Source organism: Cloeon dipterum, chromosome 2 (assembly GCF_949628265.1).
Source record: "Cloeon dipterum chromosome 2, ieCloDipt1.1, whole genome shotgun sequence".
Taxonomy (NCBI): Eukaryota; Metazoa; Arthropoda; class Insecta; order Ephemeroptera; family Baetidae; genus Cloeon; species Cloeon dipterum.
Window position 1 is genome coordinate 24,559,283 of NC_088787.1, and position 23,954 is coordinate 24,583,236.

General features: G+C 43.7%; 1 protein-coding gene across 10 annotated transcripts in view; it reads left to right on the forward strand.

Annotated features, from left to right (window-relative positions):
* The window catches only part of LOC135935266 (semaphorin-1A-like), a 94,748-nt gene that overhangs the window by 65,245 nt on the left and 5,549 nt on the right, over window positions 1–23,954 (forward strand). For 5 of the 10 annotated variants that reach the window (XR_010574191.1, XM_065477469.1, XM_065477468.1 and 2 more), the window contains 12 exons: window positions 959–1,010; window positions 12,908–12,970; window positions 17,174–17,281; window positions 18,397–18,484; window positions 20,720–20,824; window positions 20,883–20,971; window positions 21,139–21,280; window positions 21,475–21,823; window positions 22,260–22,735; window positions 22,952–22,996; window positions 23,100–23,237; window positions 23,688–23,822. Coding sequence is in view for 9 of the 10 variants with exons in the window: in XM_065477469.1 (XP_065333541.1) it covers window positions 959–1,010; window positions 12,908–12,970; window positions 17,174–17,281; window positions 18,397–18,484; window positions 20,720–20,824; window positions 20,883–20,971; window positions 21,139–21,280; window positions 21,475–21,823; window positions 22,260–22,735; window positions 22,952–22,996; window positions 23,100–23,237; window positions 23,688–23,822 (1,790 nt within the window). In the remaining variant the exon portion in view is untranslated. The remainder of the gene's footprint in view (window positions 1–958; window positions 1,011–12,907; window positions 12,971–17,173; window positions 17,282–18,396; window positions 18,485–20,719; window positions 20,825–20,882; window positions 20,972–21,138; window positions 21,281–21,474; window positions 21,824–22,259; window positions 22,736–22,951; window positions 22,997–23,099; window positions 23,238–23,687; window positions 23,823–23,954) is intronic. The other 5 variants (XM_065477471.1, XM_065477472.1, XM_065477474.1 and 2 more) reach the window with 5 other exon arrangements.

A 23,954-nucleotide genomic window follows, 5' to 3' on the forward strand; every position in this document is an offset into this window, starting at 1 on the left:
ACCCAACTACAAATTTAACACAAGAAAATCTGCCAGTGGAGTAAGAGATATTTTATTTCCTTGCACAAGTTTAGCAAATGATCTAAAAGATTAGAACAAGTCTTGCAAAGAATCCTTTTCAGGCACAATCCACCATGCCAGCTGAATGCAAACTCTGATTACATTGGACGCCCGTGAGCGAGCTGTTTCGCAAGTCGTTCCTTCGCTCGGTACTCTCTCGGCATGCTCGTTTCGAATTGCAGAATCAATTTCGGCTAATCTCGGTGAGCAGCGAACAAACACGGCTTTGCACGTGCACCGAGACCCACTGGGCGGATCGGATTTAATAGAATAGGCAGAGCTAAATGACTAATCTATGCAAATGCGGCTGATTATCTCGCTTTTAATCCGGCCGCGATGTGTGTGGCCGAGTCAATCACCTGCTAGGAAACAATATCCGCGCTCAGCTGGGCGTGGCTTTCAATGGACATTCGCTCATTCCATCTCGATCCCGTGCAAATTTTTCCGCCTGTGTTTTTTATACCGCCACTTGTCCCCTTTGTTAATTCGTTGGAAAGCGGCCTTTGAAGTTGAAACGGAACTGAAATCGCCTCGCAAATAAGCGTCAGGTAATATTTCATGAGTGAGTAAATTGGCCGCAGTGTTTTCGTCTCATTAAAAATTTTGCCGCCGCATAAATCACCGGCAGACGTTTTAATTCATTTGCAGCGGCGATAACAGCAAGCGAACTTTCTTGAATTAATTGGCGCCGAGCATGCGGCAACGAGACGCGGTGACGACACTCTGGCAACTTGTGCTAATTTATCAGCTAATGCGAACGGGCAATGTTTCCATCATGATCACCTCCGCGCGCCAACAGCCATTTCGACTAATGAATTGCTTAATTAATTAGCTGAGTTATGTTGTGTTTCGCCGTCCAGCACTTTTGCTTTTCTAACTTTCCGAATTTCTGTTTCAGAAACATCGTGTACAACGTTAGCCTGCATGATCTCACAGAGGCTGTGGAACATGTAAGTACCTGGAAACGTTAATATTGAAAGTTCCAAGTAAGGAAGTCTGCACTTTGCCAGGCACTCTGTAAATTGAACTAATTGAAAGTCACCCATTTGATTAAAACTTAAACCAATGCTTCGAAAACAGCCTTTTGTGAAATTTTTAGACGTTTCTTTCCCTTTCCGCCCCTGCTCTTTTGTTTGGCAAACGCGTTTTTCGGCCAACAAAATATTCTGCAAAGCACTTTGACTCAAAGTTTGGAGCTTTGGACTTTTTCGGCGTCTTCGAAGAAAGAATTAGCGCAGGCAAGATTTGTGTCTGACACAAAAAGCGACAAACGCGCGTGTCAGGCAGCGCAGCGGCAGCAGAAGGCCGTCAGTTGTTGGATGGATATCTCTTCTTTCCACTTTTTCTGCCCCTGCTGCTGTCCGGTTGTTAAAAAGTTCGCAACAATCTCGGCTATGGATACTGCTAAAAGATGAAGCCGCCTCCGTTCTTTCGTTCCTTCTTTCTTTCTCTCTCTTCCAAGCAGCAAAAGTTTCGACCGAGCGACCAATCTGCTGCTGGAAAGTTTTGCTCTGCGTATAAGCATCCAAAGAGTAGTAGGAAATGAGAAAGAAAACGTCGCCAAGCGGAAAAGGGGGATTTCGGCGCGTTGCCGATCGGTCGAAGCAGAATTCAAAACCTACTGGTATCGCCGAAATTTAGTCCGTGTGAATCTTTTCTAATGACTCTCTTAGTGATGGTTTCATTTTATGAGCGTTTGAGATGACTTATTTTATAGTTTGATGCTTTCAACCGATAATAAAAAACAGCTATTTTCGGATTCAGAGTATGTGAGATAAAGTTTTTTGAAAGCTGCTTAATTCAAAAACAAATTTGATACGATTGTCTCGGAAATAAGGTTTTTCAAAAAGTTCCACGTCCCAATTTGATCCTACTCGCATCCAGCTTTGGATAATCTCCACATCTCGGGAGTAGAAACGCTGCACCTGCAGCCGAGTTTGTTGTTTGCTGCGTTTTATCTCGCGAGCATCGGTGAGTGCATCGCGCGCTCGTTTTCTCACGACAATAATGTGTACGGAGTCGTAAAATTCCCGTCTCAATTTCCAGCGCCGCGCGTTTATTTACGTCTCGCTGGCCTTGCACACGCAGCACATGTTCACAGAATTTCAGTCTGTCGCTGATGCCTTTTTAATATCAAAACTCATTTATCTCCCTCTCACTATCCTCTCAGCCGCTCTTTCTGCAAATGAAATTCGCATTTAATGAAAAGGCCAGCAATTTTGTGTGTCCACCGCGAGGGAAGATTTTCAGAACGGGCGCACCAACAAGGCAGCGCAGCATCCGTTTTTGACATCCATTCGCCGCGTGCTTTTATCGCTTTTGCCGAGGAATTCTTCGTTTCCTCGCTATGTGCTCCGCAGTTTGTTTGCCCTGCGGTGAAACCGGCAAATGAAAAGACGTGGGCTGAAAGGGTTGTGTTTGCTGTCCTGATGACCACTTTGGTCAAACGTGAAAAGATAAATTATAAAAATAAAAAAATGGAAATAGCACAGATACATACATAAAGCCCTTTGATTCTCTTACAAAAATTCAGATATTCATCGCAGAACAAAGGTTTAGAAAAATATGTCCGTTTCTACCTCCTTTGATAAAAAAAAGATTATTAACAAGAAAAGGCAACGTTTTTCAATAGTAAAAATTGACTCTTCTGTCTCTTCATTCCTTTCAGTGCAGAAAAGCACATTTTTTGCAATCTGGGAAACACACATCAAAGCATCCCTTTTTGGTTTTCTGCTCAGCGGAACACAGACTAATTCCCCTGTGCAGCATCCAGCACTCTTTTCATCGGGAAATGAAGAGTTCGCCTCCGTTCAGCGGCGAGGATTTGCCTGGCGCTGTGTGTTGATTTTTTGCATTCCCAGCAGACTGTCTAATGTCCTAGTTTTTCCTTTGTCTGCTTGTGTGCGAGTTGCTTTGTTTCACAGCGTTCGTCAAAAGTGTCTCGAGTACCTGTATTCTCTCGGTGTATCTTCAAAGCGCACTTGACACTCGCGCGCACGAAAAACCAGTTACTCGATTTGTCCGATGAACTCGGTGCTGACGCAAGCGGCCGAGTGAGCCTGCCGATGAAAATAATTAAAGGAAGGAATGAAACTCGCTTGCTCGGCCGGACGATAATTTTCTGTGAAAAAGCTCGGCTTGGAAACGCCTGCCTCGATTCGCAACGCACCGCTGTAATTGCAGATTAATCCCACCACTTGGCAGCTAATTTTCTTCCAAACCGCTTTCGAGGAATATCTGAAAATGGAATGAAAAGGAGATGAGAACGCTGAAATTTATGCTGTATCTTTTTCAGTCATTCAGTAAGTGAGTTCATTTAAAATTTAGCGAAGAAATTATTCTTCATTCTCGGGAATCCTGCTGCCTATTTCAGCGAATGAAACGTTATTCACAGTTGAAGAACAAAAAGATGTCCCTCACGTTCTGCAAATCGGACCTCTCTGTTTCCATTCTGTTCTTTTTGAGGCACTTTTTGACGGGCAGATCTCTCTCACCCTTTTTAAGCGGGATAAAAGCGTCGTGTTTGCTTTTAATTAGTGAATATCCACGCAGGAAAAGCGTCTGCGATGTGTCCGCTCGATCTCTCTTCTCTCTGCGCGCGACAAGAGTATTGATTTTGGCGAAAAAAGAGTCGGCTGCGCTCCAGCGCGCATGCATATGCATACATTCCGCCTTCAGCTCGCCCTTGTGTTTCGCTAGCTGGAATAAATTTGGCGTTAAATCCGCAAACAAATGGAAAGCGAGCTAAGCCCCGACGCTGCGTGATAAAAAGGATTGCTTCAATCAAAATGCACGAAACCTGGTGCGGAATCGCGGCCGCGCCACGATATGCATATTTGCACAAACACCAGACCATTGCCGAGTTAGAGGAATTCCGGGAAAGCTGATTTTACGCAAAATTAGAGCAATCTCTTGATACCAAACTCGTGCAAACTAGATTTAATTTAATCATTTTGCGTCAAAGGGGTTGTAATACGATAATTTTGTGTGTTTGGCAACACGCATAACGGTAATTTTCATTTCAAAACTTTTGGAAAATTCTTCAAGGGGGAAAGTACACATAGAGGTACAGATACAGAGGGGATTGCTTATTTTATTTCAAATATTGCTCGCGGTTGTGAAACATTTGAACTAAAGACTAAACAAAAATGGAAACTAAGGACACACAACAGTCGGAACTCAAAGGTTGTAGACAAACAAGGCAAACAAACCCCTTCAAACAGATCCTATTGTTTCATTATCCGCAAGTATTTTGTAATCTTTAATATTTGTAAAATAGTGTGTTTGAGCAGCTACTACCATTTCTCCAAGGCTATTTTTATCTTTACCATTTCGATCAGTGCGACGATACCTCAGAGGCTCTGTTTGGAAAAGCAATAAATCAATATTCTCCCTCGAAAGCATGTGTAATTAATGCAAGTCCGCGGGGCACGGTGACACAATGCGCCGATTGTTTCGTCTGGCTGCGCCAGTAGAGGAAAATATTGTGTGCGAACGAGACGAGACGCCCGTCGGCATAATTATTCGCCTTTTCTTTCGCTCAACCCCGACGGCCCTTTGCAAACGGCAATTTTTCGTCTGCACGTCTGCCGCCCTCGTGATTATTATTATTACCACCACCGTCTCTGCTGGGAGAGAGAGAGAGAGAGAGAGAGCAAGAGAGGATAAAGAGTCTTGTCTCATTACGGCCAGACCGTGTGCGGTTGATGTAACGTGGCTGCAGAGTTGCACTCGCGGCCGCAGGTAAGCGCCACCGCAGCCCAAGGACTGTAACTTTGGCGAAACCGCAAAAAGTCGTGACTAGCTGCGCGAAACGCGCCAGAAAAGTTAGTTCAACGAGCTCATCAGTTCATCAAACGGAAACAAATAAGAGCGAAATTTATATCGCAGAAGTGGATTAAGTTTTTTATAATGCACGTGTTCGAAAATGAAGAAAATTTAGTACTACATTAAATTTCTTTCCTTTTTAGAAATGTTTACGACTGAAATTTCAAATGTTTCATTACGAACAGCCAATTTAGTGGACCAGGGAAGATGAAATTGTAGGATGATATAAAACTCTCCTCATTCTTTTCCCTTTTGACATACATCTCAAAAGCAATTTAAAGCAAAAGCGTCGGTTGCGAAAACATGGGCGGAAAATCTCATTACTCACTTTTGTTGGTATCTTGCAAATTGGCTCTCCAATTTCGACGGGATGATTTATTTTGGTTCGATCGGCCGACCCGAGTGGTGCAAAGAGAGGAAGGATTTAATTCGCAAACCTCCGACGGTGAGTGCGCGTAATTACCGGGTCAGCGGCAGATTTCTGGAAATTGCTTCCGGCGCGCGATCGCCTGATTGAAAACAAACACGAGTCGCGCTCACACGGGTGTCCATTATCCTAAAATTGAAGCACCTTGAGAATGTTCCCAGCATTGGCTGTCCTCTCGTGCATAATGCAGAAGCCACTTTCAATATTTTTTCCACTACGCGTACGCGAACGAGCGTGGAAGTGCAATTTTTATTGAGTCGTTTTATTGGCGTCCCCCTTTTTATCGCCGACGATGATAAGTTCCTGAATTGCGCGCGTACTCAGCAACCCTTTTTGTCGGCGTCGAGGGAATCGCGCCTATAAAATATATCTAGCGGGCGCAAGAAAAGAAATTCTCTCGGTGAGGTGTTTTTGTTTTAACTCGCTGAAGCATTTTGCCCGCAGCGCGCGTGTTAAGCAAGTGTACAGGACGGCAGCAACTTTTCGGCCTCGAGAACAAACAACAGCGTTTGCTTAAGACAAAGAGAGTGTAACGCAAAACCGACGCGTAAAAAAGTTTGACGTGAGAATTATAAAGTGCTGTGGCACACACTTAACAACAAGGGAAATTAAAATACTTTCAAAGCGTAAAACAGTGAATACCATGAATACCTTGTATACAAAAAAATGTGGCAGTACATAAATGAAATATTGAGAGCCGTGGTTTTGTTTTTCTTTGAGAGTGCGGAAAACTGGGCGAAATTTTTCTGTTTAGCCTTTGACGCAGTAAAAATCTTTGGCAATGGAAATCATTACAAAACGGAAAGAAAAGTTGGAAGGAATAAAAGTCAATTGTCGATCCAAAGGTTGAATGCTCTCGTGGCCGACAAAAGTAAAATTTTACGATCCTTCTCTGCAAGTGCAAATTTATTCAAGCAGAAATCGTTTCGTTTTTTATACGTCGATCCGCGTATTTATACTTGTACTCTTTGGAAAAGTTGTACGATGCAAATCCAGCTCTTCGACTTCCTGTGTTGGCGCTCGACGGCAGCAAAAAGAGCTAGCTGGAGCTCGAATTTCCGCGCTGTTGTCGCGACAGCGGTTATTATAATCACATTAGTAACCCGAGCAGTTAATACTCGCTCCATGGTAACTCGAACCCCTTTCTCGTCTTTTTGTCCATTATTGCAATTCACCGGTGGCAAGACCTGTTTTTCGAAAAGGGGAACCAACCGGCCACTTTTCTTCTCACACGTCATGCAAATACGAGCTGCTGGAAATTATTATTAATAGGTTCAAACCAGGGCAGTGAACAAAGTGGATACATTATTAAACCGAATTTGACATTTTTTTCTTTTCTAAAACACGACAATTTCTAACGGTTCTGCGTCTGTTCGTAATACTTCATGACTTTCGTTCTACACGTCACGTGTTTTTAATTTAAGTTTAAAAATTGAGAGAGACACAACAACCGTGATGATGCACAGCCCCCGAGATGAATCTTTAATAAAAGAGGCAATTCATCATGATGGTGAATGAGAGTGGAAAATAATAAAACACGGTGTCTATTATAGTCGTCCGCGGAAATTTATCGCTCAAGCAACCATTTGTGCAGTGGAAAGATGAGAAATTGCGCTTGTGTGTGTTTTGTTATCGCTCGCTGCGAGGGATTTCTCTTTCTCTCGTGCTCGCTCTCGCCAGCTCAATTTAAATAAATTATTCCATTTATTATCATTTAACCTGCTCGCCTGCGCGCACGCCGTGTGCTAAGTGCGTTAATAAATTTGTGTTTTGTTCCCCCTATGCACATGCATCCTCCGCCAGTCCGCCCGCCTGTAATTCATCATCACGTGAACGCTCAGAGTCGAAGATGAAGTTCTTCTTTGTGTCACTCACAGGAAATGCATCGTTGAGCCCGTGGAAACGGGAAGACCAATCGGATCCCCGCGACGCCAATTACGCAGCAATTCGAAAAGTGGCACGAATCTGGCTAATTAGCTCGAGTGACCCTCCAACTTTGCCTTTGTGCGCGTCCTCCTCGGGGAATCAAAGGACAAACAATGAGGACGTTTTAATTTGCCTCTGTGAAATCCCACTTTCATTCGCTGCCAAAGTGTCCTCGTTTCCGTGGCAGAAACTAAATTGCCACGAATTGATGTGCACAACCAAATGTGTCAGACAAAAAGGACGACGAATGAGCATTTTCAACTCTGATTATGTTAACCTTAAACGCAAGCTCTAGAGAAAAGCAATTTAAATTGGATCAGTCAGTACTGAAAAATTCTGAAAATTAATTGATTCCTTAAATATGCTAAAAAAAATGGGAAAAGGCTTAAAGACACCGTTGGATAGATCACGACGAGAAAAATCGAAATCAAGCGAAAAATGGTTGAAAAATCTTTTAATTTTTATTATACATTTGGCAAAATCCGCTATAATGACGTCACTATTTTTTTCTTGTGACGTCAAGTTTGATCAGAACTGCTTACAATTATTCCCAGAATTTTCAATTTGCTGGAAACCATCCTCTTAGCGTCATTTTGCTTTGCTCTCATCCCTGAAACAGAGATAGCGTTAAATTAATGATCCATCGATTTCCCATTAAAAATTCGCGATTACGTTTCAGCATTGGCGAATTGGCGCGCTTCCCATTTCGCGGGCCGTCGCTCAAATTGGCAAACAAAGGCTGTCGATGATCGACGCGATCGCTCTCTATACACAATTCCATAAATGCATTACGATCAAAAGGGTCCAGCGACGGACGCTGCCCTCGTTATCACCGGTAATTGGAAACAATAACTATGCTGCCAGTGAGAGAGAGAGAGAGAGTGACACGTGTTCGGGGTCGGCGAACCTGCCGCTCTGTTCGTCTCCCTTTCGTGATGCTGATTATTGGGTTTGTATTCCTGCGTAATTTCTGTCAAGAGGAGAAGCAGCCTGCGGTTCTTTCGCTTTTCCTCTGCTGGACCGACCGGTCGGTCCGCTGCTGCCTGCCTACCTGCCCCACCCATTTCGATGCTGCGCGGTGGTCCTGTGAGAATCGCCGATTTCCATCTTCCTCTCTACTCAATTACAGAGAGAAAAATCGATTATGCTCGACCCGAAATGCCCGCAACGGCCACTCTGTTGCGATAATTACCACGAATTCTATTGATTTGACGTGAGAAACGCTGAATTTCAGCATTTAACACCAACTCATCATGTTTTCTGGATATAACTAACTGTCAATTTTTAACTAAGTGGTCAATCATTGCTAATCAAATTGATTTTAAAATTAATATTTTGGCAAGAAATGGCGAACAACTGATTTTGTAGCTTTCCTTTGCTTTGCAAGGTGGCCGATCAGATGAATAAACATGTGCCTGAATAAATTATAAATCGAGGAGAGAATATGAAAACAATTAAGCCCCGAACAAACAGTCTTGACGGGAGTCGATCCTGAGAAGAGAGGTCTCGCCCGGAGAGACAAAGTGCGTGTTTGATATTCATGGGTGGATGTATCTAAACAGCAGCCCGCAGATGTGTTAATTAAATTCGGGCGTGCGGCTGGTGTGTCCTGCGCCCGCAACTTTGCTGCTGCACGTGGCGGCTCTGCGCTCCACGGAAAATCCACCCAAAGAGATAGTGCGAGTCCCTTCTGCCTGCTTGTGCATGCCCGGAATACTGGCGCAAAACTTGAACTATTCCCGCTATTGTGTACACATACACACACGCTCATTATTATTCACTTACCGCCGGCACGCCTCTATGAATATTTCGTAAACAAACATCATAAAACCTATTAAGCATTTTTCAACAGGCAGAGCCGATTCTCATCTCGCTCATGAGCTGAATTTTAATTCTAGCCGCCTTCTTGCACGCAAACTTGGTCCATAAAAATATTTTTCCATCCGGCCCCAGAATGCCGCTCACAGCTCCAGCGGCGCTTTCTCAACTCGCCGCTGGGCAAATAGAACGAGTTTCGCGACCAGATAAATTTCGGCATTAAAATTTGGAGAAAAAGCGGAAACTCGTCCGAGTGTGCCACTGAATCAGTATAAACACGCAGCCCTTTTTTATCTCCACCAGTTTCACGGACAATTTCGAGCACTTTTTGCCAATCTCGAGGAGCTAGCGTTTGAAGTGAAAAATTATTTTCAATTTGCTAGATGGAGGCAGTAAACAAAACGATTCATTTTCCTTGTCGCGTATCACAATGAAGTAGGGGATAAAGTTTTACGATATTTTTATGCCAGTTTGCTGCTGGAGTCTTCGCCCGTCCGGCTAATAAATAAAATTGCAGAGAAGGATGAAAAACGCGACATACTTATTAGATAAATTTCGCATGTGTACGTAAAGCGGCGGCGGCGGCGGCGGTGATATCGCCGCAGCAGTAAAACGACGAGTCAATTTTCCACTGTTGGGGAAAACTTTCAATTCAACTCTCGACACACTTTTCAAAACATTTTCGCCCACTGCGCGCACTCGGATTTCTCTTTCAATTAGGCAGCACAAGTGGGCGTCAATAATGGCGCAATGAGCACTGCGTTTGATGCTTCAAATTCAATTATGCACTTGATTTGTGTCCGACTGCTGGTGGCTGTAAAAAATTTAATTGCTGCCTGGCCTGTCAACGAGTTTTGAAACAGCTTTCACCGATGCAATCGTCTCTTCTTTTTGCACTCATCAACATCCCGCCGCTTAATTACTGTCGCTCGTAAACGCGTTTACGACCGCCACCTTTAATTTAAAAACAGTGTTTTGGCTTTGAGCAATAGAGTGACGAATAGATTCTCTTTTTATTAAATTAGAAAATTCCTATCATTTTATAGATTCTCTATCATCATGGTTCATTGGCTGTTGTTGTTTTTCGGGGCTATGTTATTTTGCTTTTTTTACACCAGTTCAAGGGCAGAAGACTAATCAGCAACTTGCTCTTCCGTTTTGTTAAAAAAGATGAAAGGCCGCCGAGCAGCTTTCAATTCGGACTCCAGCGATGCGGAGCGGATCTGTATTGTGTTTCAAAAACGAATTATCCTACAGCCATCTTGCTTTGTGCAAAATGCTGCTCGCTCGGGTCGAATTCGAACTGTGCCAACTCTTTTCCTCAAAAGTCCCTCTCGAGCGTTTAGTTATTATTTGACTGCCCTCTTGATTTAACGGGCTGGCGAGCAGCGTAATTTAATATCCGAAACAAGCGGCCGTGCGCCCCGTCATCCATACTGCACGACACAATCAAAAGTTTGCCCTTTATTATCAGGCACAGCGACACGAACGCCGCGCCGGATGAATTGTGAGCGCCTAATGAATTTAAATCAAGTGTTCCATTGCTTTGCGTGTTTTTGATTAAAAAAAACCGTTGCCGAAATTGGAAAGGGGGTAGCTTGCGTCACTTTTGATTTCGGTAGAGGGAGGACCGGCTGATGTTTTATTTATTTATTTGCTCTCAGTTAAATTATTGGCTCATTATCGGGGCGAAACTGCGGAGGCGTTCGGCGAACAGTCAGTCGTCAATAAAAGGCGAAGTAATTACGTGGGCGTGTCGGGCGCGACGAATGCGTATAAATAAAATTTTAGTGCCGAGCGACACCATTAGGCTGAATTATCGCTCGCATTTCACTGCTGTGTGTATCTGGCGGCGTAAACGCGCGCGCATTGCCGAAATTTACACATCACATTACGCCAGCGCAGCTTTTTGCCCTCTATCTGCGAGAGCGCTACGACCTAATGGCATTGTTATCACTTTTCGATTTTCCATCCAGCCCTGGCCCCGAGAAGAAGCAAACGATATGCCAAACAGCGTGCTTACTTTTTGCGTGCGCCGTTGAAACTCGATCGAATGCCGAGCAACACGGAATGCACACTCTCGGAATCAATACGAAATTCGTTACATATCTGCGGCGCGCAAGATTGCGTGTGTTTGCGCCGTTTTTAAAAGAAACACGCAGCCACCAGGGAATTTCGAGTGACAGCGCAGCCGAGTCGAGTTTGGGGAGTGACCGGCTTAATTAGCAAATTAAGTCGTCGGAAATCGGATCTGCGCCTACTGAAGATGGGGGGAAAATGTTGAAATCCGGATAATCATATTTAAAAAATTAAATTATGCTTCAATTTAAAAAGCTCGTTCGTATCTTCTGACTAAATTTCTTTTATGGTAGGGAACTTATCTCAAAATGTGCTTACAAATTTTTTTTATGCAAAATAAACACTCGCAATTGTGTCCTAAATAAAAAAAAACAAATTTAATCAGATTGGATGTAAATGGTTTTGTTTTAAGAGCCTCGGTGCTGGAGGGTGAAAAGAAAATGACCAAGATCAATCATACCGGATTTGAAGCAGTATGCAATCCGTGACACGAAACAGCTCTGATGAGCGAGGCCATTTTTGCTCCCGAAATATAATTACTTGCCTGCACCATTAATATGCTGAATGGTATAATACATACAATACGTATATATACTATCAGCTCTGAGATAATGTGCACGTTGTTTCAGGGGGGGTCGGTCGAGCGAAATATCTTAATCCAAAAATTGGCTGTTTCGAGTGGCGCGGGCGATATATCTGCGCCACGAAACGAGCGCTCCTCACGCCACTCTGATACTTTTGTGCATGCGACCCGCTCCGTAAATACACACACGGCTCTTGGGTAAATAACGCGAGCGGGCCATCTGCGCTGCGAGGGCCTCGCCCAAGCCGAAAACGACCCTGGGGGCCGCCGTAACTCGGCATAATCCTAATGAAGGAGCCTCTCCGATGAATAATGCATCTGGCCAATTCACTGTAATTGTGTCCGAAATACTGCTTTAGCTTAAATTTTGCTATACGTTTCGGGTGGAAAAAATGTCCTTCTCCACCTTGCATTTATTTTCGGACTGCAGGTCAAAGCTTTGAAATACAATGGTAACAAAGAAACGTCTTCAAATTCTAGAAATATCTAAAATGTCACTAGTTTTGTAGTAAAAAATGCCACACTCATTAATTAGTTGGATTTGTTGAAAAACAACTATTTGTATGTTTGCTATATTTGTAATACGTATTATTTGTACTACGTATGACCCTCTCCGGCAATTTATTCACGCTGTTATTATTGCACATGTTTGCCTCTACATATTGTTAGAAACAAATCTGACGTCATGTATATTACTCATCAAAGTAATTGTGGCTGCTGTTTTGCATATAATTTACTTCCATTAATTGCCAATTCAGATTTTCCCTGCTGTTGTGAGTCATTAAATAATTTACTGGCAGCAATTCCAAATGTATATTTTCAGCCCGTTCCTTGCTCATAATTCCGAAAGAGTGCCCTCAAAAATCCAAATAATTCAAAGAGATGAATGATTTAGCCTGGCAAAGCTTTGGCCGTGAATACACGCGCGAGTGCGGAGAAGCGATTTATTCATCGCGATGCTTTTTGGCGCGCGGAGAGGGCAAAAATTTGCGGTTGTTCCGGTCGGCAGGCTCATTTTGATCGGCCGGGATTGATTGGAAGCGCGCGGCTGAATTATTAACCCCTCGCCTCGGCAGCCGCGTCAGCAGCAAAAACAAATCGCGGTCACACCCAGTCGCACTCGGCGCAAAAACAGTTTCGGATTAGCAGTGTTGGATCAGTGAATAATTTGTCCTTTTCTGTTACAGAGAATCGATTGGCCGGTCGGCAAGGCGACGAAGGAGTTGTGCACTGTCAAGGGCAAGCTCGAGGTAAGTTCAAATTCTGACTTTCGTAGCTAAAAATCCCTTTTATTGTTTAAAAACAAAAAAATCTGCATTTATCATTTGCAATGGAGCTGTGGCATGTCCGAACGCCTTTAGTGCGTTTGGCATAATTCGATTAACGACCGTCAATCACAGTTGCGCTAATTCCGGTCGTGCAGAGCGGAGTTATGTTCAGCAATCGTTTGACAAGAGTGACACAAACAGCGACCAATTCGAAATTTCGCAAACAAACACGCGCGCTAGATTAGACCGCATTTGATTCAGCCCGGCTGCCAGCTCGCGAAGCACGTTGCAACGCACACAAACCGCGTCAAAGTCATCAAAGCAGCGCGTTGTGTGCATATATGTAAGTGTGCGTGCTCGCAACGTCAACGCTATTCATTATAGCGCTCTCAAAGCGGAAGTTGATCAACAATCCCGCGTCTAATGCCGCTTGCGAAACGGTAATTACGCGCGCGCAGGTAGAGAGAAGAGAGGCGAAATTAGTGCATTTCTTTGTATGGATGCAATTTGCAATAAAGCGATTAGCATGCAAATACATACAATAGTTAAGTGCCGTCACAGGAGCGGCTGCGTTCGTGATTCAGGCAATTGTTGATTGCAGCAAATTCAAGGAGCAATCAAACGAGGCCTCTCTGGAGCAAATCCACGCCCGTTGAGGCTCAGGTATTGGATTTAATTGAATACTGGTGGTGTAACACTGAAAAGAAGCGTTTGAAATTGTGTTTTATTGAAGAGATTATGTTTAAATCATTACTACTATTTATGAAATTAATGAATGGCCCTACATGATTAATGATTGGTGTTAGGGATTTTAGATGGTTGAAATTTTTAGAATTTTTTTTCCAGAAGTTTTTTGTCTCTTAGATGGTGTTAACTGTTAACGCCAATTTTGAAGGTTTATGCACACTTTCCATTTTCTTTTCTACCGATAAAACCGTATCCAAAAACGTAGCAAATTTTTCGGGCTTACACTGCCCAAATAGAAAGTTTATGTACCAAATCGTTTTCTTGCCAAATTTTGAATGAAATGGATGGAAGAATTTTCCCAATCTCTGCACAGTTCCAGGACAAACTGAGAAAACGCATTTTAACTTTAACACACTATTAAAATCTGCGTAAAACTGGTGTACTACTTTGGAAAATATAATTAAAGTAAAATCCATTAGCAAAGAGTCCTATTTAACACTTCTTTCTAAAACCATTAAGTTAAAAATTCCATTTTTAAGTGTCGCAAAAGCCGTCAGTAAATGCTCAGTTTGAAGTCATTTTCAAATTGTATAAACCATTAGAGTGTTTGAAGGCTTTTTGGGTGGTCAAGCGAATTTGGGCTCCAAAAGCTTATTCAGATGAATTCTAGTAAGGCTAAAAACTCATGAAATACAATTGGATGTAAAATTGCTTACACCTTAATGTAATTTTTCCCAAAATTCAAGTAATAAACGTATTCAGAGTCACAAGCCATCTTATTGTTCTTAAGAAAAAAATAAAAATATAGTCCCAAATCACACCAACGGATTTCTTTGCCATTATGCAATTCCCAACTCGCAAGGGTCTAAAACCCCCTCTTTCAGGTCGACTAGTAACTTTTCGTGCGTCTTTATTCCGAATCTTAAATCGATATGCGTTCGTTTGATGTCACCAAAATGAAGCCAAATTTGTGCGTTTTTGGCAGCGAATTGTGTCCCCTGAGCACGAAACGTATATTATTTTTCCGCTTGCGTCTCTCGCTCTCTTTGTGGGTGAACGTAGTCGGAAAAGTGTCGGCCGGCGCTTATCAGCCGCTCGCTGGCCACGCAGTCAGTCCGCGGAAATAAATCTTATTTTATTGGACGCGCGCGCGTTTTCTGTGCGCTCGGCCGCGACACAAACCACGGACGCAGCAGGTATTGATTCAAGACGAGGGACCGTATTGTCGCCGTTACCGCCGACGCACACACGCTGATTCCGCACTGCAAGCGGATGGAGGAAAGAAAAAGATAAAGAAAGGAGCCCGTTGCATAAAAGAGAGCGCAAGGAGAGCAGTCTAATTCCGAATCAGCCTTTTTGTCCGCGGAAAATATACGTCGTGTGTGTGTGTGCAACTCTCATTCTTTTTGATTTCCTTCTTAATCCGCCGACACAATTCCTCTTCATCGCAGCCGTCGCCGCAGTCGGATAATATTATATGTATGTGTGTCTGCTTGCTTTTTGCGGGAGGAAAAAAGAAATAAAAGCCGAAAGGGATTTTCCGCTGGCTAACAGGGAACTAGGGGAGTGCAAAGTTGACGTTGTGTGCAAAGTATACCTCGCCGTGTGTTTTATTTTTCCGCCTTAGGAAAAGTTCCAACGACAGCACGATTATTTTTAATTTTACTTCAAGAACTTTGCGGTTGGCGACGGCCGATCCTGCTGGCTTGATTATCATTAAAGTTATTAGTCAGCAATTCCACTAGAAACTCAAATTATGAATAAAATATAGCATCCCTTCAGGTATTCCATACATGAATGAGCTTCGTTTTATTTCAAATTAGAATAATGCGTGTCATTGTCAAAGATAAATAGTTTTCAAATATTCCTTTGTTTTGATATATTTTCAAGTTGGCGCACGAAGTTTACCACTCGTCAATCATTCGTTTCTTTCCTACTTCCTCCAGTTTCTCAGTTTCCCTTTTACATTTCCCTGATTTACCACTCCCCCGCCTGCACCCCTCGGTGGTGATAAGCGCCTCTGCGCATATTTATCGCAGGAAAGCACTCTGCAGCGACAGACGTACACACAAAACCGCAGTCCCAATTAAGCTGGCGGCGGCGCCGCCGAGCGAAGAATAAGAAATGAAATCATTGAAAGTGCGCGAGTCGGACTGCCTCCCTCGTCTTTTTGCCGATCGCGTTTTATTAATTACATCATCATCATCATCATCGGCCGCGCGAAATTGAATCAGATTTTCGCTGGTTGAAGAACGAGCGAGCGAGAGCGAATTTTAATTAAAACTCGCCGCGTAATCAAAATGTTGCCTCGTCAATTCCCTTTCGCAAGTTGGGAAAAATCCTTTCTGCTTCATGAATAAGCAAATTGGTTGGTTTGCTTCAATTGCCATTATTCGTGGAAATCAAACAGGTATAATTCCATCTTTGCGAAACGAGCGAGGCGGCCACTAATCAGCTTTACGCGCAAGTTTGATAAGAGGGAAGGAAAAGCTCGAAACACACAATTTTGAATGTGAAAAACCGAGTTTTGTGCTACTCCCTTCGAAATTACTTTTGCAGACTTACTGCTCTTCGCGTAGCACAAGGAAAATAGAAACCAGAAAAACGGGTCTGATGACTTACGAGTGAGATCTCAAAAGGGTAAAAATAGTAACGTGAACTGGTGAAAATAAAATCGTACCAGGAATCTGTAAACTTGGCGAATAAATTATGCAAACACCTTTTAGAGTTTTAGGAAGAGATGACGCATTTTTGTATCAAGTAATTTTTCATATAAATGTTCAGTCAGTATTAAAACTTCAAAAAATATAAAAAAAATCATGCAGACAATGTCAATCTGAAGAATTAAATTTTACAACTGCAGTAGACAATTGGGTGGAGATATCGTTATTGCTGCAAATGAAAAAGAATGTCGGCATTAATTTTCGATTTTTCACGTCCCTCGTCGGAATGCAAATCGGCCAGCCGCGGGTTTACGTGAACGGTGACACAGATAGCGCGAGACGGGCGGGCAGATTGCATGTCTTTGTCGCGTGTGATGCATCGGCCGAGATCACGACATTCGCGAAGGCACGCGGCGACGGCGGCAACGACACACTGCCAATAATGCCATTAGAGAGCCGACAGAGCTGCAAGGTGTCATTATCGCCAGATTGGATTTCGATCCACGCCGCATGCGATTCGACACCGGTCTAATCACAATAATCTCGTGCTTTTGACGACTCAATCCGCTCTCGAGGTGGAAAACAAATGCGGCTTTTAATTGAAAAGTGCGAGTGAAAAGTTGCCGCGCACGCGACTCTTTCCCTGCAGCCATGAAACTTTCCGGCTCATTAGGCGGACTCATTTTCTGATATTCCGTCTAGCACAACAATGCGCAGCCAGCTGCTTTTGTTAGCAGATTTATTCATTGTATTACATGGAAATATAGATTTTAGGCGAAATATTTAGCATAATAACCTCTTTCTTCGCATCTGATTCCATTGTGTTTGTTTCCAGGATGACTGCCAGAATTACATCCGAGTTTTGGTCAAAATCAATGACGAGAAACTGCTCGTCTGCGGAACCAACGCCTACAGCCCGAAATGCAAGGACTACCGTCTGCAGGTGAGCTAATTGAACGACTGTAGCGAATAAATAATTTTGACGGCAATAATTTGGCTTTACTGCAATAATTATCTGAAGCATTTTTAATATTGCAAAAAATTATCTTGATACAGTATTTTTAATTAAATTAATTAGTTACATTTTTTACCCTTTGCGTGTCGAAATGATTTGTCTGCACCATTAGCTTAATCCATACACCTCATTGCTAAGTCTTTTTATCCCTATGCACGAAAGAAAAATTTGCCGCCGGCATTTTCTTGCATCCGCGCACTCATTGATTTTCCTTTCCCGCGTCTGTCGCGCCGGCGGCCAAATCGTACCGAACTCTGGCTCTCTGGTTATTAAAAATAAATTACGACTGCCGAGCAGAAAAAATGCATTTCTGCTGAGCTCACACGCTTGTTCAGAAAGCGCGCAATCATATTCAAATCGGCAGTCGCTGCCTGACTCATCAGTTAAAAGCTGCAATTTTTTCGCTGCTCATTTATTTATTTTCACTTTTGCGTTTGTGTGAATGAGCGAGTGTCTTTGGCAGAGAGGAGTGGCCGCGGACATCGTGAAAAAGTGGTCAGCGGCCACTGACCCCGCGTCATCACACATTCTGTCGGGCACATAAAACTGCTTTTTATTGCGCCGGCCTATAAGCAGACGCTAAACGTCGGCTGATTATAAAAACAAATTTCCCGTTTAAAAGTCGACGCTTTGTTTGGCTACAAGAGGCAAAACCAGCGATTCCTTCTTTAGCTAGTTGATCAATTGTTTACTCGACTGATGATTAACAATTTTTTAATTTCGGTTTGAGTTCAAAGCTAAAATAATTTTTTTCGGGGAGTTCTAAATAATTTCGATTTTTGTCCTGACTGAGAAGGGTAAATCTGATATATTCTTTGAGACACATGACCTCATGCAAGAGCAGATATTGTCAAAGTTAGAACCGCAGACTGGAAGGAGGATGTATATTTGCGCAAACTTTGCACTTTTCGGCTCGTGCGGAGGCACAAAAAGAATGTGTAGTGGAAATTCAGCTTGCATGCGAAATGCGGAATAAATTGTTATTCTGGCTATGTCCTCTTGTATATTACGATGTGCGTGATGACTCTATGTGTGTGTTACAGGATGGTTATTTTACCATGGGCAACGAGAGCGAGGGAAAGGCCCTGTGCCCTTTCAGCCCAGACCACAACAGCACGAGCGTGTATGTCGGTGAGTATTGTGCCAATTAACCCCGCCCAATTACTGTACATTACGCGATTGTGGTGCGAATTCGCAGGAAATTGGCTCTGCATGCAGGAAATTTCGCTTTGAAATCGCCTGCTTTGTTCTAGGAAATGAATTACAACTTAAACACATTACATACATTCTTAAAGCTACCTACAGACTATAAATTTAAACAATTGTTAGGTATTACCTGGTGCTATTTTTTAGAATGATGTAAAAATTTCAAATTTAAGACTGGACGTGCTCGTTCTGTCGTTTCCCACATTAACTTGGCAGTTAGCTCTCAATTGTAGAACACGTGCATCAAAAGTAAATCTCTCTTTAAAATCTTTAAAATAATACTCAATGCATTAAAAGCGAGGAATATTTTGGAAATATTTCACGAACAAAAGAAATTAGGTTTATAGGTTAATACCAGCTGTCCACGTTATTTTCTCATTTTCCCATTGTAATCATGTCATGCAAACTATTCGGAAAAACTGTCCCCTTTCCTTGAGGTGAAGGAAAGTCTGAATTTTCTCACTTCCCCCTCGTGAGTCAGAGTGTTTAGTTTATTGCATACACCGCAGCAATCGTCCGACACGAACGTGCGGCCAGGTCACCGCCTAGATAATTTCTTCCCGCCGAAGAATGCATGCACAGACGTGTGTGTATGTATAAATATTTTAATATTCGGGTTCGTATAATACACAAGCAGCGCCCGACAGCCGAGGAAAATGAAACACATTACTTCCTGCCGCTGTCATTCGCCTTCCGTGACCTCTCTTCTCGCAAACTGACTCACCCCGTTTCACCCAAAAAAGATGCTTGCAATCACGCGACGTGTAATTGTACACTTTTCAATTCGTTTGGTAAACCGAAAGGGGCTGGGTTTAGCTTCTAAACGGCAAACAAAACTATTAGCTACGCCATTGTCGACGCTGCCACTCGCAAATTAGTGATATTCCGACGAGTGCGGCGCTTCATTTTCATGATTGATAAGCTATTTAAAGTCGGGGCGTTTCCGCCGGCTTTTTTGTTTTATTTGTCGAAGGCGAGGGTGTCTTTTTCGGAATTAAAGGTGGATTTGGCCGCATGCAAATTCGGAAGAAAAAAGTCTTCCTGGCACGCACGCCGCGGCGGTGACCTATTTCGGGCCGCCGGAATGATGAATCGGCCGTCAGCCCGGGCACGAAGCGGAAAACGTATGGATTCTGCCAAAATGCACACACACACACACACGTGGTGGAAAAACGCCCTCATACTTCCAGCACGAAAGAGCGGAGATACAAAAAATAAATGTAGCAACGTCAGATATGCAAATTCGGCTTCAAAACTCCCGCGGGTTTATCAAGCTGAAAAACGGTCTTGTGAGTTTGTATAAATAACAGCAGCAAGGAGTAGCTAAAAATCGAAAAATAAATTACCTTCGCTAAGTAAGCAAAGCGTCTGTTTCTACGCCATTCTCTCGAGATATTAAATTTTTTTCTCAAGCGCCGAGGAATTTTCAATTTCGACAAAATTCGGTCCACTCGGCTTTGAATACACACTGCGTGTCCTTTTTGTCTCGTAATTAATGGAAAGGATGCTCGTCGTCGGTGGACTGAAGAACAAAAAGCACGCCGTCGAGAACTAATATAAAGCTCCTTCTGGACGCCGCGAGATAAAAAAAGATGACGAGCTGGACGGGTAGACCCTTTTCCAAACAAAACTTCATCATGCCGGGCGTGATGGGGCAAAAAATAAATGACGCCTTGCCCAAGTAAAAAGCCACAAAATTTGTCTTTGTCGAGCGCTGGTTCGACCAGATTTGCTTTTTGCTTCCGAATCACCATCGATTGTGTGACTTGTGTTTTCGGGTCTGCTTTCGCTACGCCTCCGCACTCGCATCGCGGGTCAGTGCGTGAGAAATCTAATTTGTTAAGTGAGACATCCAGACGCTCCACACAAAATTCGGGCTGACGGAAGGCTTCAGCATATTGATGTTTGTAAATCATAAAAGGTACTTAATCAAAGGAGAAAATAGTGCTTCAACCTATTCTAATTAACTTGAGAATAGAAACAGCCGAAACACTATAGTGCAACTTTTTCAAAGTTCTCAGCTAAGCTAAACCAAGATACACTCTAATTTCTAAAGAGCATCTTTGGAGTGTGCTTTGGCTTAGCCGCAATCGCATCGATCCACCCCCTCCCTCGATTCTCTCGAGTTTCGAATTCTCACGAGTGTTTGTTTGTCTGCAGATGGACAACTGTACACGGCGACCGTGGCGGATTTCTCGGGCACCGACCCGATGATCTACCGCGCCCCGCTGCGGACTGAACGCTCCGACCTGAAGCAACTGAACAGTGAGAGAGCAGCATATTGAGGTGCTCGGAATCGGACACTTATTATTTCCTTTTGCAGCGCCCAACTTTGTGAATTCGTTCGCCTACAAAGACTACGTATTTTTCTTCTTCCGCGAGATTGCCGTGGAATACATCAACTGCGGCAAGGTGAGAGCAAATTACATTTGCAATGTAGATTTTGCCAAACACAAAATTTCATTCCGGGCGGCCGCAGAGAGTTTGCCCGCCTGCTTTCTTTTTCCTTTCTTTCTTCCTTTCTCGCTCTCCGCTTTTGTGTATTAAATTGAATGAATAAACAACAAGTGCTTTTGCAGGCCATGTTCTCTCGAGTGGCCCGCGTGTGCAAACACGACAAAGGCGGTCCGCACCAGTTTGGAGACAGATGGACGTCCTTCCTCAAGTCTCGTCTCAACTGCTCCGTCCCAGGGGACTACCCCTTTTACTTCGATGAAATTCGTGAGTATACACCGTCGGCAGCGCTCCTTCTAATTGAAATCTTGAGAAACGAATTTCCCTTAATGAGCGCGCAAGCCCGAGAGGGAGATAATTGAATCTCGCCGCCAAGAAAGTCGGGCGAAATAAATTACTCAGCAGGCCTCCGATTTAAAACAACTCGAGCCGATTGAAAATTTCCGCTTTTTCCTCCGCAGAGTCTACGAGCGACGTCATCGAGGGCGAGTACGGCGGCGCCGCTAACCAGCTGGTGTACGGCGTGTTCACGACGCCGTCCAATTCGATCAGCGGCTCGGCGGTGTGCGCGTTCAGCATGCAGGACGTGATGCAGTCGTTCGAGGGCCAGTTCAAGGAGCAGGAGACCATGAACGCCAACTGGCTGGCTGTGCAGACGCAGAAGGTGCCTGAGCCGCGGCCCGGTGGCTGCGTCAACGACTCGCGCACCCTGCCCGACCTCACGGTCAACTTTGTCAAGAACCACGCCCTCATGGACAAGCCTGTGCCTTCCTTCTTTGGACAACCCGTTGTTATCCGCGTTAGCATGCAGTAAGCACAATAATCGCATTTAAAAATTCTATTTCGTTACTCGCTATTATTTGTAGTAATTTAAGTGAATGAAAATACCAAATTTACAAAGATTGTTAAGTATATTTTTTTCATCCGTAGAGAATAAATATAATCGACAATCCCAAATTGGTAAATCCGTCTGAAGGTTTTTGTTTAAACCAAAATGTCTGGATTGTTTATTTATGATCTCAATTCTTTATTATTTAGGAACAACTACATTGTAGTAAGATTCCTCCCATGGAAAGCTTAGTCAAAAAATTAAAGAATATAATCTAACGTGATTTCTCATTCTCTGCTATTTCCATTGTCCTTATTTTACACTTACTTTCTAATGAATTTTTTAAATAACTTTTAAAAGTTTAATCTTTTATCTCAGTTTATATTTATCAGACTAACACGTATTTTCCCTTTGCAGGTATCGCTTCACACAAATCGCCGTGGACGCGCAGGTGGAGACAGCGGACGGCAAGAAATATGACGTGCTCTTCCTGGGCACAGACAATGGCAAGGTGATCAAGACGCTGAACGCGGCGTCGTTCGACTCGGACTCGAACGTGAGCCCGGTCGTGGTGGAGGAGATCCAGGTGCACCCGCCGCAGTCAAACATCGCCATCAAGAACATGCAAGTGATGCGGATGCGCGGCGGCGTAGACAAGTCCAAACTGGTGATCATCTCGGACGACGAGGTGACCGCCATCAAGCTGCACAGGTGCGGCAGCGACAAGGTCAGGTCGTGCAGGGAGTGCGTCGCCCTGCAGGACCCCTACTGCGCGTGGAGCGTGCTGCAGGAGCGCTGCGTGGCAGGCGGTACCGCCCAGGCCTGGACATCCATCGGAGGACGCCTCCTCCAGAACATATCCTCCGGGGAGCACTCTGGATGCGGTGCTGAAGGTTGGTTTTGCTTCTTGGCCGACTGATTTATTTTTTTGGATTCTAATTCATATCAGTCGTTGCCTTAAATTCTGCTTTAGTATTTAGTTTTTGATTACCATTTTTGCTTATTTACAAGAATGAAGTAGCACCAATCTCAAATTTACAAGCTTTTTTAATTTCCTAAGTTGCGCGTTGCGTACCAGTATTGAATGGCTTTTTCCTTCTTCTTTGCAGCAACCCCACCTGTAGCAGTACAGACTGAGAAAAATAGTCCCAATGGTGAGTATGCCGACCAAGCCTGAAACTTTCCCATTCCGCCCTCTAGTTTATTTTTATTCTCTCGGCCACGAGTGACGTTTTTATGCCTATTGTCTTCCCCCAGAACCTGTTAGTTCGACTGCAACCACTCCACCTTGCGTGTGCCCGCACCCTGTCGAAGGTGACTCGCAAAGCACACCTTCCCCGCCAGTGGTTTTGGTAAAGCCCGACCCGCGGGGCTTTTACCGAACCTTGGTTGACGGTTAGTTGTCCCGATCGATTCGGAAACAAACCAGTATTTTATCCATCTTCACTTCTCATGCAGCAAAAGGGGTTCAGGTTTCCAAGTCGCAGTTAAAGTCCTGGTTATATTTATTTAAGTTTTGGTTTGAATCAGACTAATTGGTCTCAAGTCTCTTTTGTCAGGTGGTGCAGGTAAAACAGCCCCCCAGCTTCCAGCATGCTTTTTGCTTTCATTATTCCATCATTTTAATAATCAAGCTCTTCCACATTTGAGCTAGAAGAGAGCAAATTAATCAATACTAACCTATGGTAAATTGACTGGAATGATTTCTCCAAAATAAATCGTTTTATCTTTGATAAAAAGTACACATCCAGTCAATTTTGCCATTTCACCGCTTCTATTTGCATTTGTGTATGTTTCGTCTGGCGTTCACTTGTAAATACCAGTGGGACATTGTCTGTTGCGTAGGTGGTGACGCGTCCGACCGATCGTCCAACTCTATAAATCCGTTGCATAAATACGACCCGCAAGACAATGAAATCGGTCGTGATCTGGACGAAATCAACATCATTCCCAGCACGCTGGCCGAAATCAATCACCCAGGTAAGCCCCAGGTCCCTGCCAGGTCGCCGTCCGCCTCTCCTCTAGAGGGAGTCGAGACGCGTCTCCTGACATTCTCAATGTGTGTGTTCCTGCTGTTTTAATTTTGTTTTACATCATTTCGAGTTGATTTGA